General features: G+C 40.2%; 3 protein-coding genes across 6 annotated transcripts in view; all 3 read right to left on the bottom strand.

Moving 5' to 3' along the window:
- Window positions 1-636: 636 nt before the first annotated feature.
- Window positions 637-5,661, bottom strand: LOC115113418 (protein mono-ADP-ribosyltransferase PARP15-like). 2 transcript variants are annotated; one of them, XM_029641026.2, is made up of 7 exons: window positions 5,552-5,661; window positions 4,509-4,785; window positions 4,053-4,181; window positions 3,768-3,925; window positions 1,921-2,066; window positions 1,625-1,799; window positions 637-1,478 (listed from the first exon to the last, which is right to left on the bottom strand). In XM_029641026.2, exons 4-7 carry the CDS (start codon window positions 3,859-3,861, stop codon window positions 1,189-1,191), a joined length of 705 nt encoding a protein of 234 aa, XP_029496886.2. In that variant the 5' UTR covers window positions 3,862-3,925; window positions 4,053-4,181; window positions 4,509-4,785; window positions 5,552-5,661; the 3' UTR covers window positions 637-1,188. The 2 variants fall into 2 exon arrangements, with proteins under 2 accessions (XP_029496886.2, XP_064871896.1); XM_065015824.1 differs by having other exon boundaries at window positions 4,053-4,785.
- Window positions 5,662-8,559: 2,898 nt separating this feature from the next.
- Window positions 8,560-11,481, bottom strand: LOC115113412 (protein mono-ADP-ribosyltransferase PARP15-like). Its single transcript, XM_029641012.2, has 5 exons — window positions 11,357-11,481; window positions 10,076-10,367; window positions 9,783-9,928; window positions 9,476-9,650; window positions 8,560-9,330 (listed from the first exon to the last, which is right to left on the bottom strand). The coding sequence occupies exons 1-5, from the start codon at window positions 11,369-11,371 to the stop codon at window positions 9,041-9,043; spliced, it is 918 nt and encodes a 305-aa protein (XP_029496872.1). The 5' UTR covers window positions 11,372-11,481; the 3' UTR covers window positions 8,560-9,040.
- Window positions 11,482-14,969: 3,488 nt separating this feature from the next.
- The window catches only part of LOC115116727 (diacylglycerol kinase eta-like), a 143,150-nt gene continuing 135,037 nt past the window's right edge, over window positions 14,970-23,082 (bottom strand). For all 3 annotated transcript variants that reach the window (XM_065015816.1, XM_065015810.1, XM_065015819.1), the window contains one exon: window positions 14,970-21,407. In XM_065015816.1, coding sequence (XP_064871888.1) covers window positions 21,321-21,407 — 87 coding nt within the window. In that variant the 3' untranslated portion in view covers window positions 14,970-21,320. The remainder of the gene's footprint in view (window positions 21,408-23,082) is intronic.

The following is a 23,082-nucleotide window of genomic DNA, read 5'->3' as shown; positions in this document are numbered from 1 at the left end:
AGCATCTATATTTAACCATTATATGAAGAAAACATGTATATTCAAAAGTCTCCTGCTTTATTTATTTTTCTTTCTTACTTCTGTTTTCATGAATAATGTACATATACCCATATAGGTGTAATACAAATCAAATCAAATGTTATTTGTCACATCCACTGAATACAATAGGTGTAGTAGACCTTACAGTAAAATGCTTTACTTACAAGCCCTTAAACAATGCAGTTTTAAGAAAAAGTGTTAAGAAAGTTTTTAATAAATTAAACTGAAGTAAAAAAGAAAAACATAGAAAAATAACAAATAATTAAAGAGAAACAATAAAATAACAGTGACTCGTTCTTTCTTCTGTTTTCATGAATAATGTGCAGTAGAGCTATGTGTAATACAGTGAGATCAGATCAGGCTACGTAGCTCCCTGAGGGAATGAATGATGTTGAGGTGGTCTAACAGGTTTATATTAAATGATGGCTTCATCTTCCTGGAATTGTTTGTCTTGCAGGGTTTGAAACCGATGCAGTAACAATGCAACTTTCGCAATGGAATCTGTGTTTGGGTTATATTTACGTATTCTACACAATCACACAAAACACAACTTAGTTATGCGTTTTTCTTATTTAATGGAAATATGAGTCATAACAATGATGGTTTTACACATTTATTTTCCCTTCAAATCTAGGATATTTAATGGAATGACAAATATGTGTCATAGAAAAAACACTGGCAAACAAAGATATGTTAGTTGAGCAGTACGAAACCCCATCACAACTGCTATTTAAAAAACACTGGTAAACAAAGATATGTTAGTTGAGCAGTACGAAACCCCATCACAACTGCTATTTAAAAAACACTGGTAAACAAAGATATTTTAGTTGAGCAGTACGAAACCCCATCACAACTGCTATTTAAAAAACACTGGTAAACAAAGATATGTTAGTTGAGCAGTACGAAACCCCATCACAACTGCTATTTAAAAAACACTGGTAAACAAAGATATTTTAGTTGAGCAGTACGAAACCCCATCACAACTGCTATTTAAAAAACACTGGTAAACAAAGATATGTTAGTTGAGCAGTACGAAACCCCATCACAACTGCTATTTAAAAAACAAATATCTCTCCTACGTAGCAATGGGTGGTGAGTCTGGTGACTGACATTTACTGACTTGAAGTTCCCAAAAGCTACCATGTTGCTCTAGACCCTTAAGAAAGTGATCAGGTACTCTGGATATGCCTGACAGTCACGGAAGACTACGAACTCTGTTGGATTATTTGTGTCGTTTGTCGTACTATCGTAGCGCCGAATCTCTGAACCGCGTCTACATGGAGGTTCTATCATCCCTCGTTCTCCCTTTGTGAAGTGTCCAGTCAGAACACGACACAAGTACATCAACTTCCTCCCTTCGCCATCCGGCTTGGAGAATTTATCCTGAGCAGAGTAGCTGGCATTGACTGCAAAGTAGGTGCCATTTCCATACTCTGCATCTGCAGAAAGATTATGACACAGTTATGACACTATTAACATAGAAGAGAGAAACAAGTTAGATATAAGGATTCTTGAGATGTTATATACAGTTCAACTTGAGGCAAGACTTTCCTTTTTTGGAAGTTATTTCTTTGGCATATCTTACCATTTTGTCCAGCGTAGCTCCGATTGAACCCGTTGTTGTTGATGTGTTCTATGGTTGTGTAGCTGGTTGCATGGAAAAGATGTCTCTCATTGATCATACCATCATTTCTGTCCTCCATTTCTTGTTTCTTGATCTGGAAGCTATTCCACAGGTTTGTGTTCTGGACCCTTTCAATCTAAGGGAAGGGGAAGAAAACACATTACAGTAATTGGCAAGACATTCAATAACCTGATTTACATACAGCTGCACAGTTACAGTTATAACTACACAGAAAGTATCTTTAGGAAAAGAGGTACCTTAATAATTGTATTGTCTGGACAAGTAGCCCGGAACAGGCTCAGGACTTTACCATACTCTGGGCTTCCTGACTGGATAGGGTAGAGCCGGACAGAAGTGGTGGCTGGCCTGGTATCCCAATGCTGAGGGAGGTTATCCTGTTGAGCTGGAGATAACAATAGAAGATCAGTCCTGAAGATCAGGAGGATTTTTAAATGTGCCTTTACATCACACCCATTTCCACTTTCCATGTAAAGCTCTGAGTACAGAGACACTTTCCATGTCAAGAAATATGTAAGATCACAGTACCTGGTAAGTCTAAGGTGGTAATCGACTGCTGAAGTTGTTGATAGATTTCATGCACATGACTTTCTTTGAGAGTATCAAGGAAATTGAGATTTGTTTTTTCCCTATTTGCCAATGATCTTATCCCGCAGTTTGATGACTTTATTCTCCGGCTCTGGGACACTCATAAGGCTTTGACACTCCCTGTCTTTGATAATGCTTTACAATGCAGATGTTGAAGATTGAAGAATGGATCTACTCGAAGCCAGTCAATGATTTTCACCTTATTTGTAACTATAAATTCCATTACGGAGAACTAAAAAAAACAGGTTTTGGTTTTGTGTACTGAGCCATAGTCTCTTTTTAGCATGTGTCCCAAAAACAATGCAAGTCAATATCCCCAATATTACAATATTTTTGCGTTTTGTGTCCAAATCATCAGCAAGTGTCTAAAATTGTTTGGTTACTGTCGCTCAAGCAATGTTACTAGGCTACCTGTCGGTTACTAGTCTACCTGCTGGGGCGGCAGGTAACCTAGGTGTTAGAGGGTTGGGCCAGTAACCGAAAGGTTGCTACATCAAATCCCTGAGCTGACAAGGTAAAGATCTGTCGTTCTTCCCCTGAAAAAAGTAGTTAACCCACTGTTCCTAGTCCATCAATGTAAATAAGAATATGTTCTTATCTGACTTGTCTAGTTAAATAAAGGTTGAATAAACAAAATGACTTGGACATGAAGCGTGTAAAATGCTCATATTGAGGATGTTGATTTGCATTAGTTTTGACACACAAATGATAAAAAGAGAATTTGGCCAGGCACACAAAACCAAAGCATGGATCACTGTCTTTAAACTGTTTACAGAGTAAGGAAACAAAGGTGTAATTTTGTGATTTGGGTGAATTCTCTCTTTGACTTCCTCTTAGTTACAGTCGCACAAGAGGAAAATAACTTACTACTAGCACACAGAAGAGGAAAATAACTTACTACACGATTAGCCATGTCTCAGTACAGGATGTGGAATAAACTTCAAACTTTGAGTGTGTCGATTCTAACACTTTTACTTTAGTAATAGATGTTATGTTTTGTTCAGGAGGGACTTATAGCCAATAGCAGAGAAGCACTGTCAAAACTTTAGCCATACAAAAGTAAATGATTGCAAATAAGTTCACCTTTTGAAGTATAATGGCAACAGATTGGTTTACGGGTAAGACTAAGCTGTTTGTCAGTGCAATATCGAGACACATTCATGACTTCATTTGATCCAGCTTCATTAGGATTATTCTTTCTTTATTGACTTAATAATGTGTTCACAGGTTGTTTTGTGTGAGGAATGGACCTTTTTCAGGAAAAGTTATAATGCTTGTTCCCGCACACAGTTTACGACAGCTGTGATTGATAACAAGAAATATGTGTATGTATGACATGCGCCCAGTTTATAAATCTCAATATTTGTTTTCTTTTCAGAAATGGTGCATGCAGATATTTAGTGTAACATTTACACAACAGTTATGAGGCCCCTGCTCTCTAACACAGCTACAGCTCAGGTTGAGACCTGTGAAGACAAAACTTGCCTAAATAGTTTACCTGGACACTGTGAGGCTTGATGGACTGGGGCTGGAGGTGGGGCCTGTGTCCAAGACAAATTGAGGTTGCCATCGATGTCACAGTCCGTTATCATGTCAGCAGAGATATGACTGTTGTTGATTGCAACCACATTTGCATTTGGGGTGGTTGGTTCACTCCTAAAAGATACATTTTGTGTCCAAGTAACTATACAATTGTCTTAGGCTCTTCTTATGGGGCTGTCTGTTAGTAAGCAACACAACTCCATTAGAATGACCATGTTAGCTTATTCATAGTAGCACTCACCAGATGGATTCACCCCTCCTGCTTGGATGGTTTTATGTATGATCAAGTCCTTTTTAATTCGGTTCCGGGTAACTATTCGGGAATCAACAGTGCTGTTGCAATCCGCGTAAACCTTTGGCCTGGATGACACTTCAAAACAAATGTGTTATTGCCTTGTTAGATGATGACCTTTTGTATGCCATGACCTTGCAGTCTGTAATAAAAACACTGGCCTGACAAACCTGACAATTGCATTTTATATTCTGTATAGTAAAACATGTACACTGAGCCTACTAGGTGAAACATGTGCCGATGTGCCCTTGAGCAATTCACTGAACACTAATTGCTCCCATAAGTCACTCTGGATAAGTGTCTGCTACATGACAAACATTTAAAATGTATGTTTTCTAATAACCGCTGTGAAGTGCTTAAATGTCTTTAATCACTACAAACGTTAATGTAATACTGCTACTTCACCTTGTGTGTTCTTGCTGAAATGCTGTTGAAGGCCTGGATAATGTGCCTTCTCTTTCTGCAGAATCTCATTGAACTCCTCACATGCACCCTCCACCCTTCATGATTTCATACAAAAGAAGGCAGATCTTCTCTACAGCAGTGGCTTGGCTGGAAACAGCTTTTCCTTGTTCAACTGATAAAATATCCTCACACTTTTTAATGATATACTCAGGGTCTGTTGATAACCACTGCCCCAGTTCCGTCTTCTTTGACTTCAGAAATTCCATTGTCTAAATGTCTACAAGAGATGCATACAGTAAGGAATGGAACAAAGGGTATGATATATACTGTAAACTACTCAACTAACTATATAAACATATCATTATCTTATCTGAAAAAGCTATCAAAGATGAGTGACAATAAAACAACAGTCAACAGTTCGATAGAAGTGATCCTAATACTGTACAGAATATATTACCTGAGTGCACTATCAATAATCATAATTTACATTGAAAGGGTTGTCCGATGTAACCATTGGGCTCATTGTAATGTAGTCTGCTCTAAAGTAGTTTTTACTTTCACTATTCAAGACATACAGTATATTTGATGTATATTTGATATCATTACTGTTTTAATACACTTAAAGGAAATAATCACCCATGTTGAATGTTATATCGTTTTTGTACATCTCTGAGCGATGTTCTATTGAGTCCCAAGATGATTTCATGTTTTCACGTGTATCTGAGTTCAAACAGGCAGACATACAGCCGGTATGACGAGTTGCATCATATGATTCAAAATGGGTGAATATTTTCTTTAGGGAACATTCCATTACAAACTGTACAACATCTACGGAAGACAAAAGGAATAGACTTTTGTTGATAAGCTGTATCTGTGGAAGAATGAGAAAGTACAAGCGCTTCCGTTTTGGTGAGAGAGGTGGAATGAGAGAAGTATAGAGTCCCGTAAACTAGACGAACCACAGCTGGTGAAGCAAAAGAGCGGGAGCAGCCATATCTCACACATCTCAGTTTATAGACTGCAGAACAGGAAGGTAAACTTACCAACAAGATGTTAAACAGAGCAGGATCTGGTACGTAAATGTGGATACGTTACAACTTTCCGTACTGACAAGCTATGTGGCTGATGCAAACGAGCGCTTACTGACAGAAATGCGAGAAACGTACTTCCTTTATGTAAATATAGCCAATAACACGTGCGGGCCTGTAAGAGTGCAGCCTATCGAAATGCACGTTTTGTTATGAGTAAGACATATGTGAAGTGAAACTAAGATTCATTATTACGTTTCACCATGTTTGTGTTCAACAGATGAATACAGTAGGATGTTCAAAACTACCTGTAGGCATTGTAATAACATGAATTGACACAGAAAGGGCAATTTTGTGTCCATGTTGACAGGCTCCTGTACTCATGGTGTGGTGGACCTCCCCCCCATTCCTGTGAACTCACATGCAATCTCAATCACACTTCTGGATTTGACTCCTTCTTTCCTTCCCAGTCAGGAATGAGAAAATAGCAAAATACCATCTAGCAGAGTAAACCCTGGCAAATCAATTCACCTGTCAAATCGTTGTTAAATTCCTTAGAGATCTAATCTACAGAATTACACTGCAGCCTCTTGACATTCAATACTGACACATAGGAACTGAATTCAGAAGAACACGGAGGGGCAGATTGAAGCTGATAGACGAGACAGAGTTTGGTCATAAGAGCTGACTCCTGTTATATCAGTGGAGGTGATGTTTAATAGAGGATGAGTCACACTGTCACGCCCTGACCCTAGAGAGCCTTTTTATGTCTCTATTTGGTTAGGTCAGGGTGTGATTTGGGTGGGCATTCTATATTCTATATTTCTATGTTTTGGCCGGGTATGGTTCTCAATCAGGGACCGCTGATCATCACTCCAGTGATGATCCATGGCACGAAGCCTCCAGTTATGATCCATGGCACGAAGCCTCGAGTAATGATCCATGGCACGAAGCCTCCAGTGACGATCCATGGCACGAAGCCTCGAGTAATGATCCATGGCACGAAGCCTCCATTGATGATCCATAGCAAGAACCCTCCAGTGATGATCCATGGCAAGAAGTCTCCAGTGACGATCCATGGCACGAAGCCTCCAGTGACGATCCATGGCACGAAGCCTCCAGTGACGATCCATGGCACGAAGCCTCCAGTGACGATCCATGGCACGAAGCCTCCAGTGACGATCCATGGCACGAAGCCTCCATTGATGATCCATAGCAAGAACCCTCCAGTGATGATCCATGGCAAGAAGTCTCCAGTGACGATCCATGGCACGAAGCCTCCAGCGACGGCCTCCAGTCCGGAGCTTCCAACGAGGGTCCCCAGTCCGGGGCCCGCAGCGAGGGTCCCCAGTCCGGGGTCCGCAACGAAGGTCCCCAGTCCGGGGTCGGTGACGAAGGTCCCCGCACCAGAGGCACCACCAAAGAGGGGGGAACCAGAGGTGGAGCGGGGTCTACGTCCCGCACCAGAGCCGCCACCGCGGCGATATGCCCACCCGGACCCTCCCCTATAGGTTCAGGTTTTGCAGCCGGAGTCCGCACCTTTGGGGGTGGGGTGGGGGTACTGTCACGCCCTGACCTTAGATAGCCTTTTATGTCTCTATTTGGTTTGGTCAGGGTGTGATTTGGGTGGGCATTCTATATTCTGTATTTCTATGTTTTGGCCGGGTATGGTTCTCAATCAGGGACAGCTGTCTATCGTTGTCTCTGATTGGGAATCATACTTAAGCAGACTGTTCCCTTTGTTAGTTGTGGGAAGTTGTCTTTTGTTAGGGGCACTATAGCCCTTGTAAGCTTCACAGTTGTTTTGGTTGTTTCTTGTTTTTGTTGGCGACACTTTGAATAAAAGGAAAATGTCCGCTCACAACGCAGAGCTTTGGTCCACTTCTTCCCATGTCGGCCGTGAAACACACAATAAATAACACACATAGGCTTTATACTAGGTAGCGTGTCATCCCTACCATGTCATCCATCATTTCCAGATAATGTACAGAGCGTCTGCATTCATCCCTTACATATAAGAAAAAATCCAAGATGGCGTAGCAGTCAGTCTTTGTCCTGTCGTGTCCCTTGTATATATTCATCATCCCTTACATATATAAAATATATAGGCTTTAAACTAGCGATGTACAATAATGACTATGTGCAGTGTTGACAATGGATATCATGTTTTAGAGACACAGCTTCAGGACAGTTATTTCACACTGTATTCAAGGGGTCATCATCGGTCATTGAAAGGATGTGTCCACACTTCAAATGTTTTCTTCAGTCACAATTAAAAAACACTTATAACAACAAGATCTTACGGAATTTCTAACCTTTTTGTTTTATTTATGAAATACAAAGCGCACCTTTGACTCTATGGACCTCTAGTGGTTTAAAACCATACACACCCCAACACCACCTCTAGTGGTTTAAAACCATACACACCACAACAACAACTCTAGTGGTTTAAAACCATACACACCACAACACCTCTCATGGTTTAAAACCACAAAAGTTGTATTTCAACGGACTAATATCAGTGTTGTGTCTATTTAAGTCACCTTAATACAGCTAAATCAACTGTTTAAAAAATGCAGGGTTTTCCAGTACAGATCAAATAACTCATGGTCAGGATCTATAGCAGCTGCCTAGCTGTGACATATTTGGCTTTGTGAAAGGATGAGCTGTTGATGTGTGAGCCATTGTGGTTCTGTAGTCGTTCAACACAGCTATTAAACATCTATTCAGTAATTATTTTTCTTCTGTTTTCATAAATAATGTGCAGTAGACATACAGTAGGTCTGCTACAGTGAGACTAGATCAGGCTACATACAGCATGTACCCCCCTGAGGGAATGAATGATGTTTTGGTGGTCTAACAGGTTTAATTCAAATGATGTCTTCATCTTCCTGAAATTGTTTCTCTTGCAGGGTGAGACGTGTTTATGATATGAAACACAGATACAGTAACAATGCAATTATCACAATGGAAATGTGTTTGGGTTACATTTACGTATTCTACACAATCACACAAAACACGACTTAATTACACATCTTTTATATTTAATGGAAATATGAGTCATATAAAAATTATGGTTTTACAAAAATGTCCTCTACAAATCTAGGATATTTAATGGAATGACTAATATGTGTCATAGACAAAACACTGGTAAACAAAGATATGTTAGTTGAGCTTTAACAAAAGCTACCATGTTAGAACCATTGTATAAAAATAAAATCCCAACAGCCGACCCTAATATGTGCACTGCTAAAAATGGTCCATTTGAAGATATTTGAATAAGATTGCTGTTTAAAAGATGCAATCTGTTAGATTATAGGACATACAGTAAATCAATAATTATATTATGACAATGGAAATAACAGATTTAAATCTAGAAAATCAAGGCGTTGGTGCAATACTTTCAACATACTAACTGTCACTTCTTTTGGCTATTTTTGCTGTTCTCAAAATTAGATTTTAACCATGGATTTCCAAGAGTGGATTTGAGTTATAACAGTTGCTCTAGCCCCTTAAGAAAGTGATCAGGTACTCTGGATATGCCTGACAGTCGTGGAAGACTATGAACTCTGTTGGATCAGTGTGCTTGTTTGTCGTACTATCGTAGCGCCGAATATCTGATCCGTCTTTAAATGGAGGTTCTATCATCCCTCGTTCTCCCTTTATGAAGTGTCCAGTCAGAACACGACACAAGTACATCAACTTCCTCCCTTCGCCATCTGGCTTGGAGAATTTATCCTGAGCAGAGTAGCTGGCATTGACTGCAAAGTAGGTGCCATTTCCATACTCTGCATCTGCAGAAAGATTATGACACAGTTATGACACTATTAACATAGAAGAGAGAAACCAGTTCAATGTAAGGATTCTTGAGATGTTATATACAGTTCAACTTGAGGCAAGACTTTTCTGGTTTGGAGTTTATCCACTGGCATATCTTACCATTTTTTCCAGCGTAGCCCCGATTGAACCCGTGGTCGTTGATGTGAGCTATGTTTGTGTGACTGGTTCCGTGGAAAAGACGTCTCTCATTCAGAAAGTTGACATTCCTGTCACTGATGTCTTTTTTCTTGATCTCAAAGCTTTTCCACAAGTTTGGGTTCTGGACCCTTTCAATCTAAGGGAAGGAGACAAAACTAATATTACATTCATTGGCAAGAAATTCAATAACCTCCAATACCTTGATTTACATACAGCTGCACAGTTACAGTTATAAGTACATAGGAAGTCACTTTTGGAAAATAGCTACTTTTTTAATTTCATTGTCTGGGCAAGTATTCCGGAACAGGCCTTGGACTTCATCATACTCTGGGCTGCCTGGATGGATGGAGTAGAGCTGGACAGGGGAGGTGGCTGGCATGGCAGCCCAATCTTGAGGTAGTTTATCCTGTTGAGCTGAACAACAATAGAAGATCAGTCATAGGGCCAATAAAGACTTCATTACAGGAGGCTTTTAAAAAATATTTCTTTACATCACACCTGTCTCCACTCTCCATATAAAGCTCTGAGTACAGAGTCAAGTAATATGTAAGATCATAGTACCTGGTAAGTCTAAGGTGGTTATCCACTGCTGAAGTTGCGGATATGTTTCATTCACATCATGTTCTTTGAGAGTATCAAGGAACTGGCGACATGTAATTTCCTTTTTGCCAATGATCTTATCGAGCAGTTTGATGACTTTATTCTCCGGCTCTGGGACACTCATAAGGCTTTGATACTCCCTGTCTTTGATAATGCCTTTACAATGCAGATGTTGAAGAATGTACATTGGATCCACTCGAAGCCAGTCAATGAGTTTCATCTTATTTGTTATAATATTCTCCATTCCAGAAACCTAAAAAAACAATAAAAAGGACATGTTTCAGCTGTGAAATAATATTTAAAGTCTGATAGTAAATGAACTTCTGTTACTTTGAGCACCTGTCCCGCCAAAGCTCTGGCCGTGTACAACACACAGGTTTAAGTCCAAATTACAAGGTTGTAAGCAGTTTACGGAGAATGTAAGAAAGCAATCCCTGCTTTGGTTTTGTGTACCTAGCCATAATCTCTTTTTAGCATTTCTGTACCAAAAACAAAGCAAGTCAATACCTCCAATATTAATAATGTTTTGCGTTTCGTATCAAAATTATCATCAAGTGTCTAAAAATGTTTGTCTACTGTTGCTCAAGCAATGGTACTTAAAAATAATTTGGACATGAAGAGCATAAACTGCTCCTATTGAGGATATTGACTTTCAATAGTTTTGGCTCACAAATGATACAAAGAGACTGTGACCATGTACACAAAACCAAAGCATGGATTTCAGTCTCTAAACTACTTAGAGAGTAATGAAAACCAAGTTGTAATATGATGTGATTTGGGTGTTCTAGCCCTTTGAATTCCTTTTAGTTACAGACGCAGAAGAGGAAAATAACTTACAACTAGGACTCAGAAGAAGGAAAATAACTTACAACTAGGACACAGAAGAGGAAAATAACTTACAACTAGGACACATAAGAGGAAAATAACTTACAACTAGGACACAGAAGAAGGAAAATAACTTACAACTAGGACTCAGAAGAAGGAAAATAACTTACAACTAGGACTCAGAAGAAGGAAAATAACTTACAACTAGGACTCAGAAGAAGGAAAATAACTTACAACTAGGACTCAGAAGAAGGAAAATAAAAATAACTCAGAAGAAGGAAAATAACTTACAACTAGGACTCAGAAGAAGGAAAATAACTTACAACTAGGACTCAGAAGAGGAAAATAACTTACAACTAGGACACAGAAGAGGAAAATAACTTACAACTAGGACTCAGAAGAAGGAAAATAACTTACTTCACGATTAGCCATGTCTCAGAACAGGATGTGGAATAAACTGCAAACTTTGAGGGTGTTGATTCTAACAGTCGACACAGCTTTCAAACGTGGCAGGCAGGACATTGCAGAGGCGGACAAGTGATTAACTTTCACTTTTACTTTAGTAATAGATGTTCTTCCTGGTTCAGGAAGGACTTATAGCCAACAGCAGAGAAGCACAGTCAAGACTTTAGCCATAGAGTTTTGTCTGATGTTTTGTGTTCACAGGTTAGGAGGGTCATAGAGGTGATGCCTGACGGACACACAATAGGTGTTGCAATACAGTGTTCCAGAGCCATCTATTTAAGGCGCATTCACACTGCACCTTAGCCTGGGGCTAAGTGAATGTTCACGCACATTGTAAAGTGGGCTAGCACCAGCCTTAGCCCAGGGCTAGCTGGCTCTGCACTTGAGCATGGTTAGCACCAACGTTTTGGGGCTCGGTCATTCGTACAACGAGCTGCCTTTTGGACCTCATAACATTTTGGGGGGAAAAGTATACACTTTGAATTTTGCAGTATTCTATCAGCAAATTGACATGTTTAAGTTTCAGAAAAACATATTGGTCTAGTTCAGGCACTTTCTTTTTTGGGGGTGCATTTTCCAACCTATTAGGTGCACAAAGGTTAAATGAAAAAAATAATACTCACAGCACACTGCTAAAATGGCCACCTTGAGAAAACTGTAATACCTTGAATATGTTTGTGGAGTATGCTAGATTTGCACATGCTAGTAGAACTCAACATGTTCATTGCAAAAGTTGAGGTAATTACTGTAGTAACTATGTATTATTACTTTAATGTGTGTAAAAGTCCAACTCTTTAAGTGTATACGTCTATGGATATTAACGCATGGCAAGCAGTACTGGAGTGCCAAGTCTAGGACAAAAAGGCTTCTCAACAGTTTTTACCCCCAAGCCATAAGACTGAACAGGTAATCAAATGGCTACCCGGACTCTTTGCATTGTGTGCCCCCCCCAGCCCCTCTCTTTAAGCTGCTGCTACTCTCTGTTTATCATATATGCATAGTCACTTTAACTATACATTCATGTACATACTACCTTAATTGGGCCGACCAACCAGTGCTCCCGCACATTGGCTAACCGGGCTATCTGCATTGTGTCCCGCCACCACCTCTTTTATGCTACTGCTACTCTCTGTTCATCATATCTGCATAGTCACTTTAACTATACATTCATGTACATACTACCTCAGTCAGCCTGACTAACCGGTGTCTGTATGTAGCCTCGCTACTTTTATAGCCTGTCTTTTTACTGTTTTATTTCTTTACTTACCTATTGTTCACCTAATTCCTTTTTTGCACTATTGGTTAGAGCCTGTAAGTAAGCATTTCATTGTAAGGTCTACATCTGTTGTACTCAGCGCACGTGACAAATAAACTTTGATTTGATTTGAAAGTCTGCGTTAAAGTTTCTGTAAGATAATAAAGAAAGGAATGTAGACATTTATAAGTGCATTTCCATAGCTTCCAAAATATTTCTTACAATGGAGGAGGAGTGTCAAGATGGCTGTAAGGTGGCTTCCATACAGCACTCCCCTGTCAGTCATCCAAGGTTTATACACATCAATGGTCTCCACACTGTCACTGTGTGTAGTTGTTAAAATGAGGCACTAGATGGCGACCTCATATTACACACACATTTACTTGGTATCCTGGTGGTTTTCCAGAGCAGCGAGGTGAGAAGGTAGCCATCCCTGCTAGCCACTATGGTCAGAAGGTAGCCATCCCTGCTAGCCACTATGGTCAGAAGGTAGCCATCCCTGCTAGCCATTATGGTCAGAAGGTAGCCATCCCTGCTAGCCACTATGGTCAGAAGGTAGCCATCCCTGCTAGCCACTATGGTCAGAAGGTAGCCATCCCTGCTAGCCACTATGGTCAGAAGGTAGCCATCCCTGCTAGCCACTCTGGTCAGAAGGTAGCCATCCCTGCTAGCCACTATGGTGAGGGGTAGCCCCAGTTGGTTGGGAACACTATGCATCACTACACCGTCCTCAGTGGTGAGAACAGAGTTGGTCCTGGTGAAGCTCACATACAGCTCTGCTGCAGCTAGGCTCAGGACGTGGGGCCCATCGCTGAGAGATTTAGGAGCTTGGACAGAATGGGGGTTTCCGCCCCATGAGGTCTTCATTCCAATAGACATGACAGATATGGTTAGATAGGTGAGATCCCATTTTATAAGCACAAAAGATAAGGAGATTGAAAAGCCAGCTTCAGTTGGTAAGGTCAGTCATATGACATGGTTTGTAGAAAATATTTTAAGACTTGAAAGCAGAAAATTAAATAGTTTCTGTGAGAATTAGCCTACATTTGCAAGAATGTGTGTGTGTGTATATGTGCTTGCTTGCGCGTGTGCATGCGTGTGTTTGTGTGTTTGTGATCTGTGTGTGTTGTCTTGCCAACTACTATGGTATTTGTCATGGCAAACATGGCACTGGCAAACAGACCTGGGACCAGGCTAGCTTACAGTGAGACCTTGCAGTGATCCAAAAACATGATCACATGGGATCTTATCATGTCAAAATGTGTAGATTAGCAGGATATTAGCTCTAAAACAGCAACATTTTAGCCTCATGCGAACCAGAAAAAACATGTTTCCCACTGAACACACCCTGGTTTTGTTTTTAACATACGGGCCTACTGTCACGCCTTGGTCATTGTATTTTGTGTTTTCGTTATATGTTTGGGTAGGCCAGGGTGTGACATGGGTTTATATGTTTTTCGTATTGGGGTTTGTTGTATTTGGGATCGCGGCTGATTAGGGGTGTTGTATAGGCTTGGCTGCCTGAGGCGATTCTCAATCAGAGTCAGGTGATTCTCGTTGTCTCTGATTGGGAACCGTATTTAGGTAGCCTGAGTTTCGCTGTGTATTTCGTGGGTGATTGTTCCTGTCTCTGTGTAGTTTCACCAGATAGGCTGTAATTAGGTTTCACGTTCCGTTTGTTGTTTTGTATTTTGTTAAGTTATTTCATGTGTCACTTTGTTCATTAAAGTCATGAGTAACCACTACGCTGCATTTCGGTCCTCTCTTTCGACAAACGAAGAACGCCGTTACACCTACTGTAAATCTGTGTATAGGTCTGACTACACGGTATTGTATGCAGGACTACAATACAGGAACAGAATTCATTAGTAAAAACAAGAACATGTTTCCACAGAACATGTACTGCCTATGGGTTGTCCTCTCTACATTGTGTTTGTACATTACAATGAGTTCAAACAATATCACCAACAAACAATATCTGAAGGTAATGCAGTTCATCCAAGAGGAAGTAATATTATGAGACATTGTGTATGCACTCGTTTTTATAGAAAAATAAATATGACATATTGTGTACGCATTCATTTTCATTGAAGAAGGAATATCATGACACGTTGTGTATGCACTCGTTTTTATTGAAGAAGGAATATCATGACACGTTGTGTATGCACTCGTTTTCATTGAAGAAGGAATATCATGACACGTTGTGTATGCACTCGTTTTCATTGAAGAAGGAATATCATGACACGTTGTGTATGCACTCGTTTTCATTGAAGAAGGAAGATAGCCTTGTTTTTAAGGCACCTAACAATGTACAACAAATTTGAACCATTTATTTAATCTGAATACAAAAATACACATCTCAGCGACTTCCATATTGTAATAAATAGCTAACCATGCATTGTAACCATAAAAAAAGCACAAAAAACAGTCACTTGGTAGCAGTGGAGGCTGGTGGGACGATCTATAGGAGGACAGGCACATTGTAATGGCTGGAATGGCATTAAACACATCAAACATACGTAAACCACGTTTGATTCTGTTCCTTTTATTCCATTCCAGACACTACAATTAGCCCGTCCTCCTATAGCTCCTCCGACCAGCCTCCACTGCTTGGTAGTCATAAAACTGCTCTACCAAAAGCATCCAGATAGTAACACAAGTGATAAACTGTAACATTATCTTCCAAAGAAGAAAACATAGTTACATCATCATGTTGTTTAACCTTAGGCAATAAATATGCACGTTTTGTTTACATAAACTCAGCAAAAAAAGAAATGTCCCTTTTTCAGGACCCTGTCTTTCAAAGATAATTCGTAATAATCCAAATAACTTTACAGATCTTCATTGTAAAGTGTTTAAACACTGTTTCCCATGCTTGTTCGATTAACCACAAACAATGAATGAACACGGTCGTTAAGACACTAACAGCTTACAGACGGTAGGCAATTAAGGTCACAGTTATGAAAACTTAGGACACTAAAGAGGCCTTTCTACTGACTCTGAAAAACACCAAAAGAAAGATGCCCAAGGTTCCTGTTCAACTGCGTGAACGTGCCTTAGGCATGCTGCAAGGAGGCATGAGGACTGAAGATGTGGCCAGGGCAATGAATTGTAATGTCCGTACTGTGAGACGCCTAAGACAGTGCTACAGGGAGACAGGACGGACAGCTGATCATCCTTGCAGTGGCAGACCACATGTAACAACACCTGCACAAGATTGGTACATCTGAACATCAAACCTGCGGAACAGGAACAGGATGGCAACAACAACTGCCCGAGTTACACCAGAAATGCACAATCCCCCCATCAGTGCTCAGACTGTCTGCAATAGGCTGAGAGAGGCTGGACTGAGGGCTTGTAGGCCTGTTGTAAGGCAGGTCCTCACCAGACATCACTGGCAACAATGTCGCCTATGGGCACAAACCCACCATCGATGGACCAGATAGGACTGGCAAAGAGTGCTCTTCACTGACAAGTTGCTGTTTTGTCTCACTAGGGGCGATGGTCAGATTTGAGTTTATCGTCGAAGGAATGAGCATTACACCAAAGCAGGATCGATTTGGAGGTGGAGGGTCTGCCATGGTCCGGAGCGTGTGCCACAGCATCATCGGACTGAGCTTGTTGTCATTGCAAGCAATCTCAATACTGTGCGTTACAGGGAAGACATCATCCTGACATGACCCTCCAACATGACAATGCCACCAGCCATACTGCTCGTTCTGTGTGTGATTTCCTGCAAGACAGGAATGTCAGTATTCTGCCATAGCCAGCGAAGAGCTCGGATCGCAAACCCATTGAGCACTTCTGGGACCTGTTGGATCGGAGGGTGAGGGCTAGGGCCATTCTCCCAGGAAATGTCCGGGAACTTGCAGTTGCCTTGTTGGAAGAGTGGGGTAAGATCTCATAGCAAGAACTGGCAAATATGGTGCAGTCCATGAGGAGGAGATGCACTGCAGTACTTAATGCAGCTGGTGGCCACACCAGATACTGACTGTTACATTTGAGTTCTAATTTTGACCCCCCCCCTTTTTTCAGGGACACATTATTCAATTTCTGTTAGTCACATGTCTGTGGAACTTCAGTTCAGTTTATGTCTCAGTTGTGGAATTTTGTTATGTTCATACAAATATTTACACATGTTAAATTTGCTGAAAATTTGCTGAAAATAAACGCAGTTGACAGTGAGAGGATGTTTCCTTTTTTGCTGAGTTTATATATTTTTTATCCTTAGCAAGTAAAACTGTGCCATTGTAAACAATGTAAACAAATGAATCTCACTTCTCTTCCACCATGTTATTAACCATGTTAAAGACTATCGGGTTACCCCATCTTAAGAGTCCTCACATAGGGTTTGGTTGGTTTATGAAAACCAGGCAGTTTTCAGCATTATATATACATACCATTGGAAAACATGGTGATGGATGATGTTGCCCATGGATGCTGATCTAAGATCAGTTTTGCGTTTCCCCCACCCTAATGGTTATGGTTAGGATTGGGGGAGGTAAGGTGAGCTAAGATCTGTGCCCATGGGAAACCTCTACCTAAATTGGAGAACTCAAGCTCTCTCTCTGTAGTCTGGGGTCCAGCACACTCATACAGAATCAGCCAAACACCCTTCAGACAGACAGACACACACACAGAGACAAACAGACACCCTTCAGACAGACACACAGAGACAGACAGCACTCTCATACAGAACCAGGCAGACACCCTTCAGACAGACAGACACCCTTCAGACAGACACACAGAGATAGACAACACACACATACAGCCTGGGAACTGAAGCCGTGAGTGTGACCTGCCGTGAGGAACCTCAGCTCAGATTAAATCACACAGAGCTTGAAACACAGACACACAGTACATAGCCGCAGGAAGTAGTTTGGGGGTGGGGGTGCTGCGGCGATGCTGCAAAAAAAATGTTGGGCCGCGTTACAGACGGCTAGATCGGTCCACTAATACAGGAGTACTAAGGGCCTAGTGCACTACTTTTGTGGAGAAAAAAATACATATATATATATATATATTTTTTTTTAACTTTGAATTTTTCACACGGTGCTGCAGCACCCTCAGCACTCCTACTTCCTGCAGCTGTGCAGACATAAACTACATAGATTGCACTTGAATTCAGACTACTGAAAATGTGGTTTTAATATAAATACAGAACTATGTATTCCAAGGTCAAACTACTCTGAGAACAACAGCTAGAACTTAAAATCCATCTGTCTATGTCTGTGAAACCAGCCCATACCTAAGCCACGTAAGCATTGTTTCCATTGGCACTTTAAAGTCAACCCAGGTTGGGCTGGCCAAGAAATATGAAATTATGTCACGCTGCTAGGTAGCCAATATGTGACTGCAGCTGGCTTCGCTAATGTTGCTACATTTGAGCCAGCTCGAATTTAAGAATTCCATTTGAGCCAGCTCGAATTTGGAACCAAACTGGGCCCTAATGTTAAGTGCCAGTGGAAACGGGGCTCTAAAGACAACAAGACACATAAATGATGATCAAGAACTGTGGCTTGGATACTTAGAATTTCAAAAAAGACTGAATGTTCAGAATGTTTCATTCATGTCTTTGGTTAGGAACCTAGCTAGCTTGTGGCTATGTTTTGTTTCTTCATAACAATCATACTTGCAATAAAAGCCTTTTTTTGTCTAGACCATTTACTAAGGTATGATTTAGATGCTCTTGGCATAATTCTAAAATCTAACTTCTTTCGCCAAAAAGAGGTTAATGTTTTAGGGGATTAAAAATCCTTGTGTTTTGGGTTTCATGTTTACATTTTTTTTATACTTGATTGTGAGCATAAGCAACAATTATATTCTTCTTGATAATGTGAATTCTCTTGATAGGCCACCAAAAGAGAGGTGGGTGGTAATGCTTTATTTTACAGTCCTTTATATACTGCAAAATTATGGAGTAAAAGATACATGCTACTTTCTGGTGCTTACTCCAAATAAGTGAACACAATTGGTAACTAACTAGTACGGATTAATTTCTTTCTTAATCCCAAATAAACCTAAATGTAATTATCATGCAAACATGGTATAACTTCCTATTTCCATTTGTTAATAAATATTATGGTACATGAGGACTATGAAATTAAGCAAGCCACAATCCTGATTCGAACAGTTTTGTTGAGGTAAAAAATTATAAAAAAGAAGGCTTGATGATATAGGATCATTGATAATATAACTTGGCTGATCAATGATAAACATACAGTTGATGCTAAGTATTTAGCTGACGTAAATGGACATACAAGGGTTCTTAGATACATAAAGCACAGAACAACAGTCAGGTCTGCCCGTTCAACAGTCTCACATAGTCAGTAACACGGTCTATTATTTCCTGCAACCTGCTTTGAGAATCATCCTGGAAGCACAGGGGAACAAGACTAAAAACCAGTGAGCTGTTGGAAGAATTTTGAATGAAAATGAAATTAGTAAGAAACGCTATTTAGTTTAAAAGTCGGTCGGTTAACCCTTTGGGTTTTCCCCACAGCAAAACATCACGTCAGAAAGACGACCAAAACCAATATAATATTGCACCTCCGTTAGAATACAACAGCATTAAACAAAATCAGGACAGATTATCCTATTTAACAAAATCAGGACAGATTATCCTATTTAACAAAATCAGGACAGATTATCCTATTTAACAAAATCAGGACAGATTATCCTATTTAACAAAATCAGGACAGATTATCCTATTTAACAAAATCAGGACAGATTATCCTATTTAACAAAATCAGGACAGATTATCCTATTTAACAAAATCAGGACAGATTATCCTATTTAACAAAATCAGGACAGATTATCCTATTTAACAAAATCAATAATCCACAATTGGTGTTCATGGCGCAAATCAATAGACATGGTCATCAAAACGTGTTTGCTGTTAGCTATAATCTACAACGGCATTTGACTACAAAAGCTACTAACAGTGTATGCATACACTGCTTTAGATTGTATATATTCAGTGCATATATTGTATATGCATACTTAGCATCACATATATAGGTATACCCTGTAATGCCACCAACCTAACAAAAGTGTCCTATTACAATTACATGTCAAACTGAGCAACTAAATCTGCACTTTCTCCTGTTGCAGATGAGCTGCTCAAACTTATACTTAAATCAACATTTAACTCCTATTCCCACTACCATAGTGTTACTCTGTGAAATATTGAGTGTTTAAATGCTAGAGATTGCGGTGAATTGTATCTAGTGATATGAGGATGTAACTTTGCAAATAGCAACATGGAAAACTCCCTGTCAAGCGTTCCATAAAAATATGAAATTGTTGGATTACAGCTGGGGTTGCAAAATTCCGGGAAATGTAAATAAATCCTGTGGTTTTCCCGAAATCCCGGTTGGAGGTTTTCCGGACTCAGAAGATAAGAAGCAGGAAATGCAAATCCTCCAACCAAGATTTCTGGGAAACCAGGGAATTTATTGAACGTTTCCAGAATTCTAGAATCCAATTTCTAACACTCTATATGGAACTGATATTCATCCCAAACATGATTATGTTATTTTCACTACTTTCAAAGTTAACATTTATGTCTGGAAGTTTAGTGGACATTCACTTTGGTACTGATTTTCATTTCAACAGAAAACAAAGTATAACTCCTAATAGTTAATCTAGTAACTTGTCTTATATTCTGATGTTCTCTTACCAATAAAGCACATTTTTACAATAAAATGAATAAAATATGGCACATGACACAGGTCCTTGACACATAATTATCATGCAAAAACAAAAACATAAATAAAAATAATTAACAAAAAAGGTTGATTCATACCAAAATAATGCTTTCAGTAGTAACAAATGGTATAATAATACTAAAGTCATTTTTTCACAAAAGAACCAAGACACTAATCTTGCAATTCAAAATTGATATCCCAAATCAAGCTAGCATAGCATGCAACATATGTCTCACTGTTTTCAGAGACCTCTCTTCACTCGCTTTAGGTTGTGGCATTGCATCTCCTTCTCCCAGGGCACGTCTGTAATTAGACCCTATTCCATACATAGTGCACCACTTAAAAGTAGTGCCCTACATAGGGAAGAGGGTGCTATTTGGGACGTCGCCTATCTCCTCTGGTGTAAACAGCGAAAGCAGGATATTGCAGACTGTAGCGTTGCGTCTGTAGCCTTCTACTGCCAGGGAAAGAGCCAGTAAGCCAATCACAAAGCTGCATGGTAATGTAGTGACTGTGCTGAACTGTACACACTCACAGCACATTGTTAGGGCACACTCATGGAAGTCACCTTGTTGCTACTTGGATTGGGCCTTCTCTATGAGGCCAGATGACCAAACCAACTCTTATAATGAGGATCAGTTGCATACCCGATTGGGCCATGAATGAAAATATGATTAGAGAAAATTAGCTTTTTTTTTTTGAAAAACTATGGCTTCCTTCTTTAAACTGTCAACAACTGTAGATTGCCATCTTCTATTTTGGCACCAAACACAGCCTCACGAAAACATTCCTGTTAGACAATTTCTCACCAACAGCTTTCTTAAATCCATCAAAGGATCAAATCCATCCATCCACCCCAAGATGCCAGGCGTTCAGCTCTCCCTGCAGAGCTCCCAAACTCTTTCTCTGTGGTGGAAGGGCACTTCCACTCTGGCCACCAACTACTTCTGGGTTAGAGGTCAACCATTGCGGTCTTGGCCAGGTCCTTAGTTCCCTGGAGAATTCTCTTCATATGACCCACTTTCGATATCCCCAGATCCTGTGGAGAGCAGATGACATCTTAAGAACATTGATTCTCCTAATAGTTTATTTATTTAATGGAAATCATTTTATGAAGCCCCTAAATAAGATCTGGTGCAACCAATTACATTCAGAAGTCAACTAATTAGTTAAATAAAGTCCACCTGTGTGCAATCTAAGTGGCACATGATCTGTCACATGATTTCAGTACATATACACCTGTTATGAAAGGCCCCAGAGTCTACAACACCACTAAGCAAGGGGCACCACCAAGCAAGCGGCACTATGAAGACCAAGGAGCTCTCCAAACAGGTCAGGGACAGAGTTGTGGAAAAGTACAGATCAGGTTTGGATTATAAAAAATATCAGAAACTTTGAACATCCCACAGAGCACAATTAAATCCATTATTAAAACATGAAAAGAATTTGGTACCACAACAAACCTGCAAAGAGAGGGACGCTCACCAAAACTCACGGACCAGGCAGGGAGGGCATTATCAGAGAGGCAAAAAAGACACCAAAGATATCTATTTGTTTTTTATTTTACCTTAATTTACCAAGCAAGTCAGATAAGAACAAATTTGTATTTTCAATGACGGCCTAGGAACACTGAGTTAACTGCCTTGTTCAGGAGTAGAACAACAGATTTTTACCTTGTCAGCTCTGGGATTCGATCTTGCAACCTTTCAGTTACTAGTCCAACGCTCTAACCACTAAATCAAATCAAATCAAATTTGATTGGTCACATACACATGGTTTGCAGATGTTAATGCGAGTGTAGCAAAATGCTTGTGTAGCGAAATGCCACCAGGCTACCTGCCGCCCCAGATAACCCTGAAGGAGCTGCAAAGCTCCACAGCGGTGATTGGAGTATCTGTCCATAGGACCACTTTAAGAGGTACACTCCACAGAGCTGGGCTTTACGGAAGAGTGCCCAGCAAAAAATAGGCGAACATGTTTGATGTTCGCCAAAAAGCATGTGGGAGACTCCCAAAATATATGGTCAGATGAGACTAAAATTGAGCTTTTTGGCCGTCAAGGAAAATGATATGTCGGGTGCAAAACCAACACCTCTCATCACCCCGAGAAAACCATCCCAAAGTGAAACATGGTGGTGGCAGCATCATGCTGTGGGGATGTTTTTCATCTGCAGGGACTGGGACACTGATCAGAATTGAAGGAATGATGGATGGCGCTCTTGAGGGAAACCTATTTCAGTCTACCAGAGATTTGAGACTGGTACAAAGGTTGACCTTCCAGCAGGACAATGACCCTAAGCATACTGCTAAATTAACACTTGAGTGGAAACATTTCAATGTCTTGGAATGGCCTAGTCAAAGCCCAGACCTCAATGCAATTGAGAATCTGTGATGTGACTTACAGATTGCTGTACACCAGCAGAACCCATCCAACTTGAAGAAGCTGTATCAGTTTTACCTTGAAGAATGGGCAAAAATCCCAGTGGCTAGATGTGTCAAGCTTATAGAGACATTCCCCAAGAGACTTGCAGCTGTAATTGCTGCAAAAGGTGGCTCTACAGAATATTGACGTTGAGGGGGTAAATAGTTTTGCAAATTCAAGTTTTCCGTTTTGTTATTTCTTGTTTGTTTCACAATAAATCTTCAAAGTGGTAGGTATGTTGCTTAATTCAAAATACAACCCCCCCCAAAATCTATTTATTCCAGGTTGTAATG

The sequence above is a fragment of the Oncorhynchus nerka genome, linkage group LG3 (genome assembly GCF_034236695.1).
Source record: "Oncorhynchus nerka isolate Pitt River linkage group LG3, Oner_Uvic_2.0, whole genome shotgun sequence".
Taxonomy (NCBI): Eukaryota; Metazoa; Chordata; class Actinopteri; order Salmoniformes; family Salmonidae; genus Oncorhynchus; species Oncorhynchus nerka.
This window is presented reverse-complemented; position numbering and strand designations above follow the sequence as displayed.

What these genes read in the sequence shown, in the direction of transcription:
- LOC115113418 (XM_065015824.1), bottom strand. Translation starts at nt 3,861, where the DNA reads ATGATAACGGACTGTGACATCGATGGCAACCTCAATTTGTCTTGGACA. An exon ending in TCAAGCCTCACAGTGTCCAG is followed by an intron (nt 2,067 to 3,767) that starts GTAAACTATTTA and finishes TGTTATCTCCAG; the next exon opens with CTCAACAGGATAACCTCCCT. An exon ending in CAGACAATACAATTATTAAG is followed by an intron (nt 1,800 to 1,920) that starts GTACCTCTTTTC and finishes CCCTTCCCTTAG; the next exon opens with ATTGAAAGGGTCCAGAACAC.
- LOC115113412 (XM_029641012.2), bottom strand. An exon ending in AACCACCTTAGACTTACCAG is followed by an intron (nt 9,929 to 10,075) that starts GTACTATGATCT and finishes ATTGTTGTTCAG; the next exon opens with CTCAACAGGATAAACTACCT. An exon ending in CAGACAATGAAATTAAAAAA is followed by an intron (nt 9,651 to 9,782) that starts GTAGCTATTTTC and finishes TCCTTCCCTTAG; the next exon opens with ATTGAAAGGGTCCAGAACCC.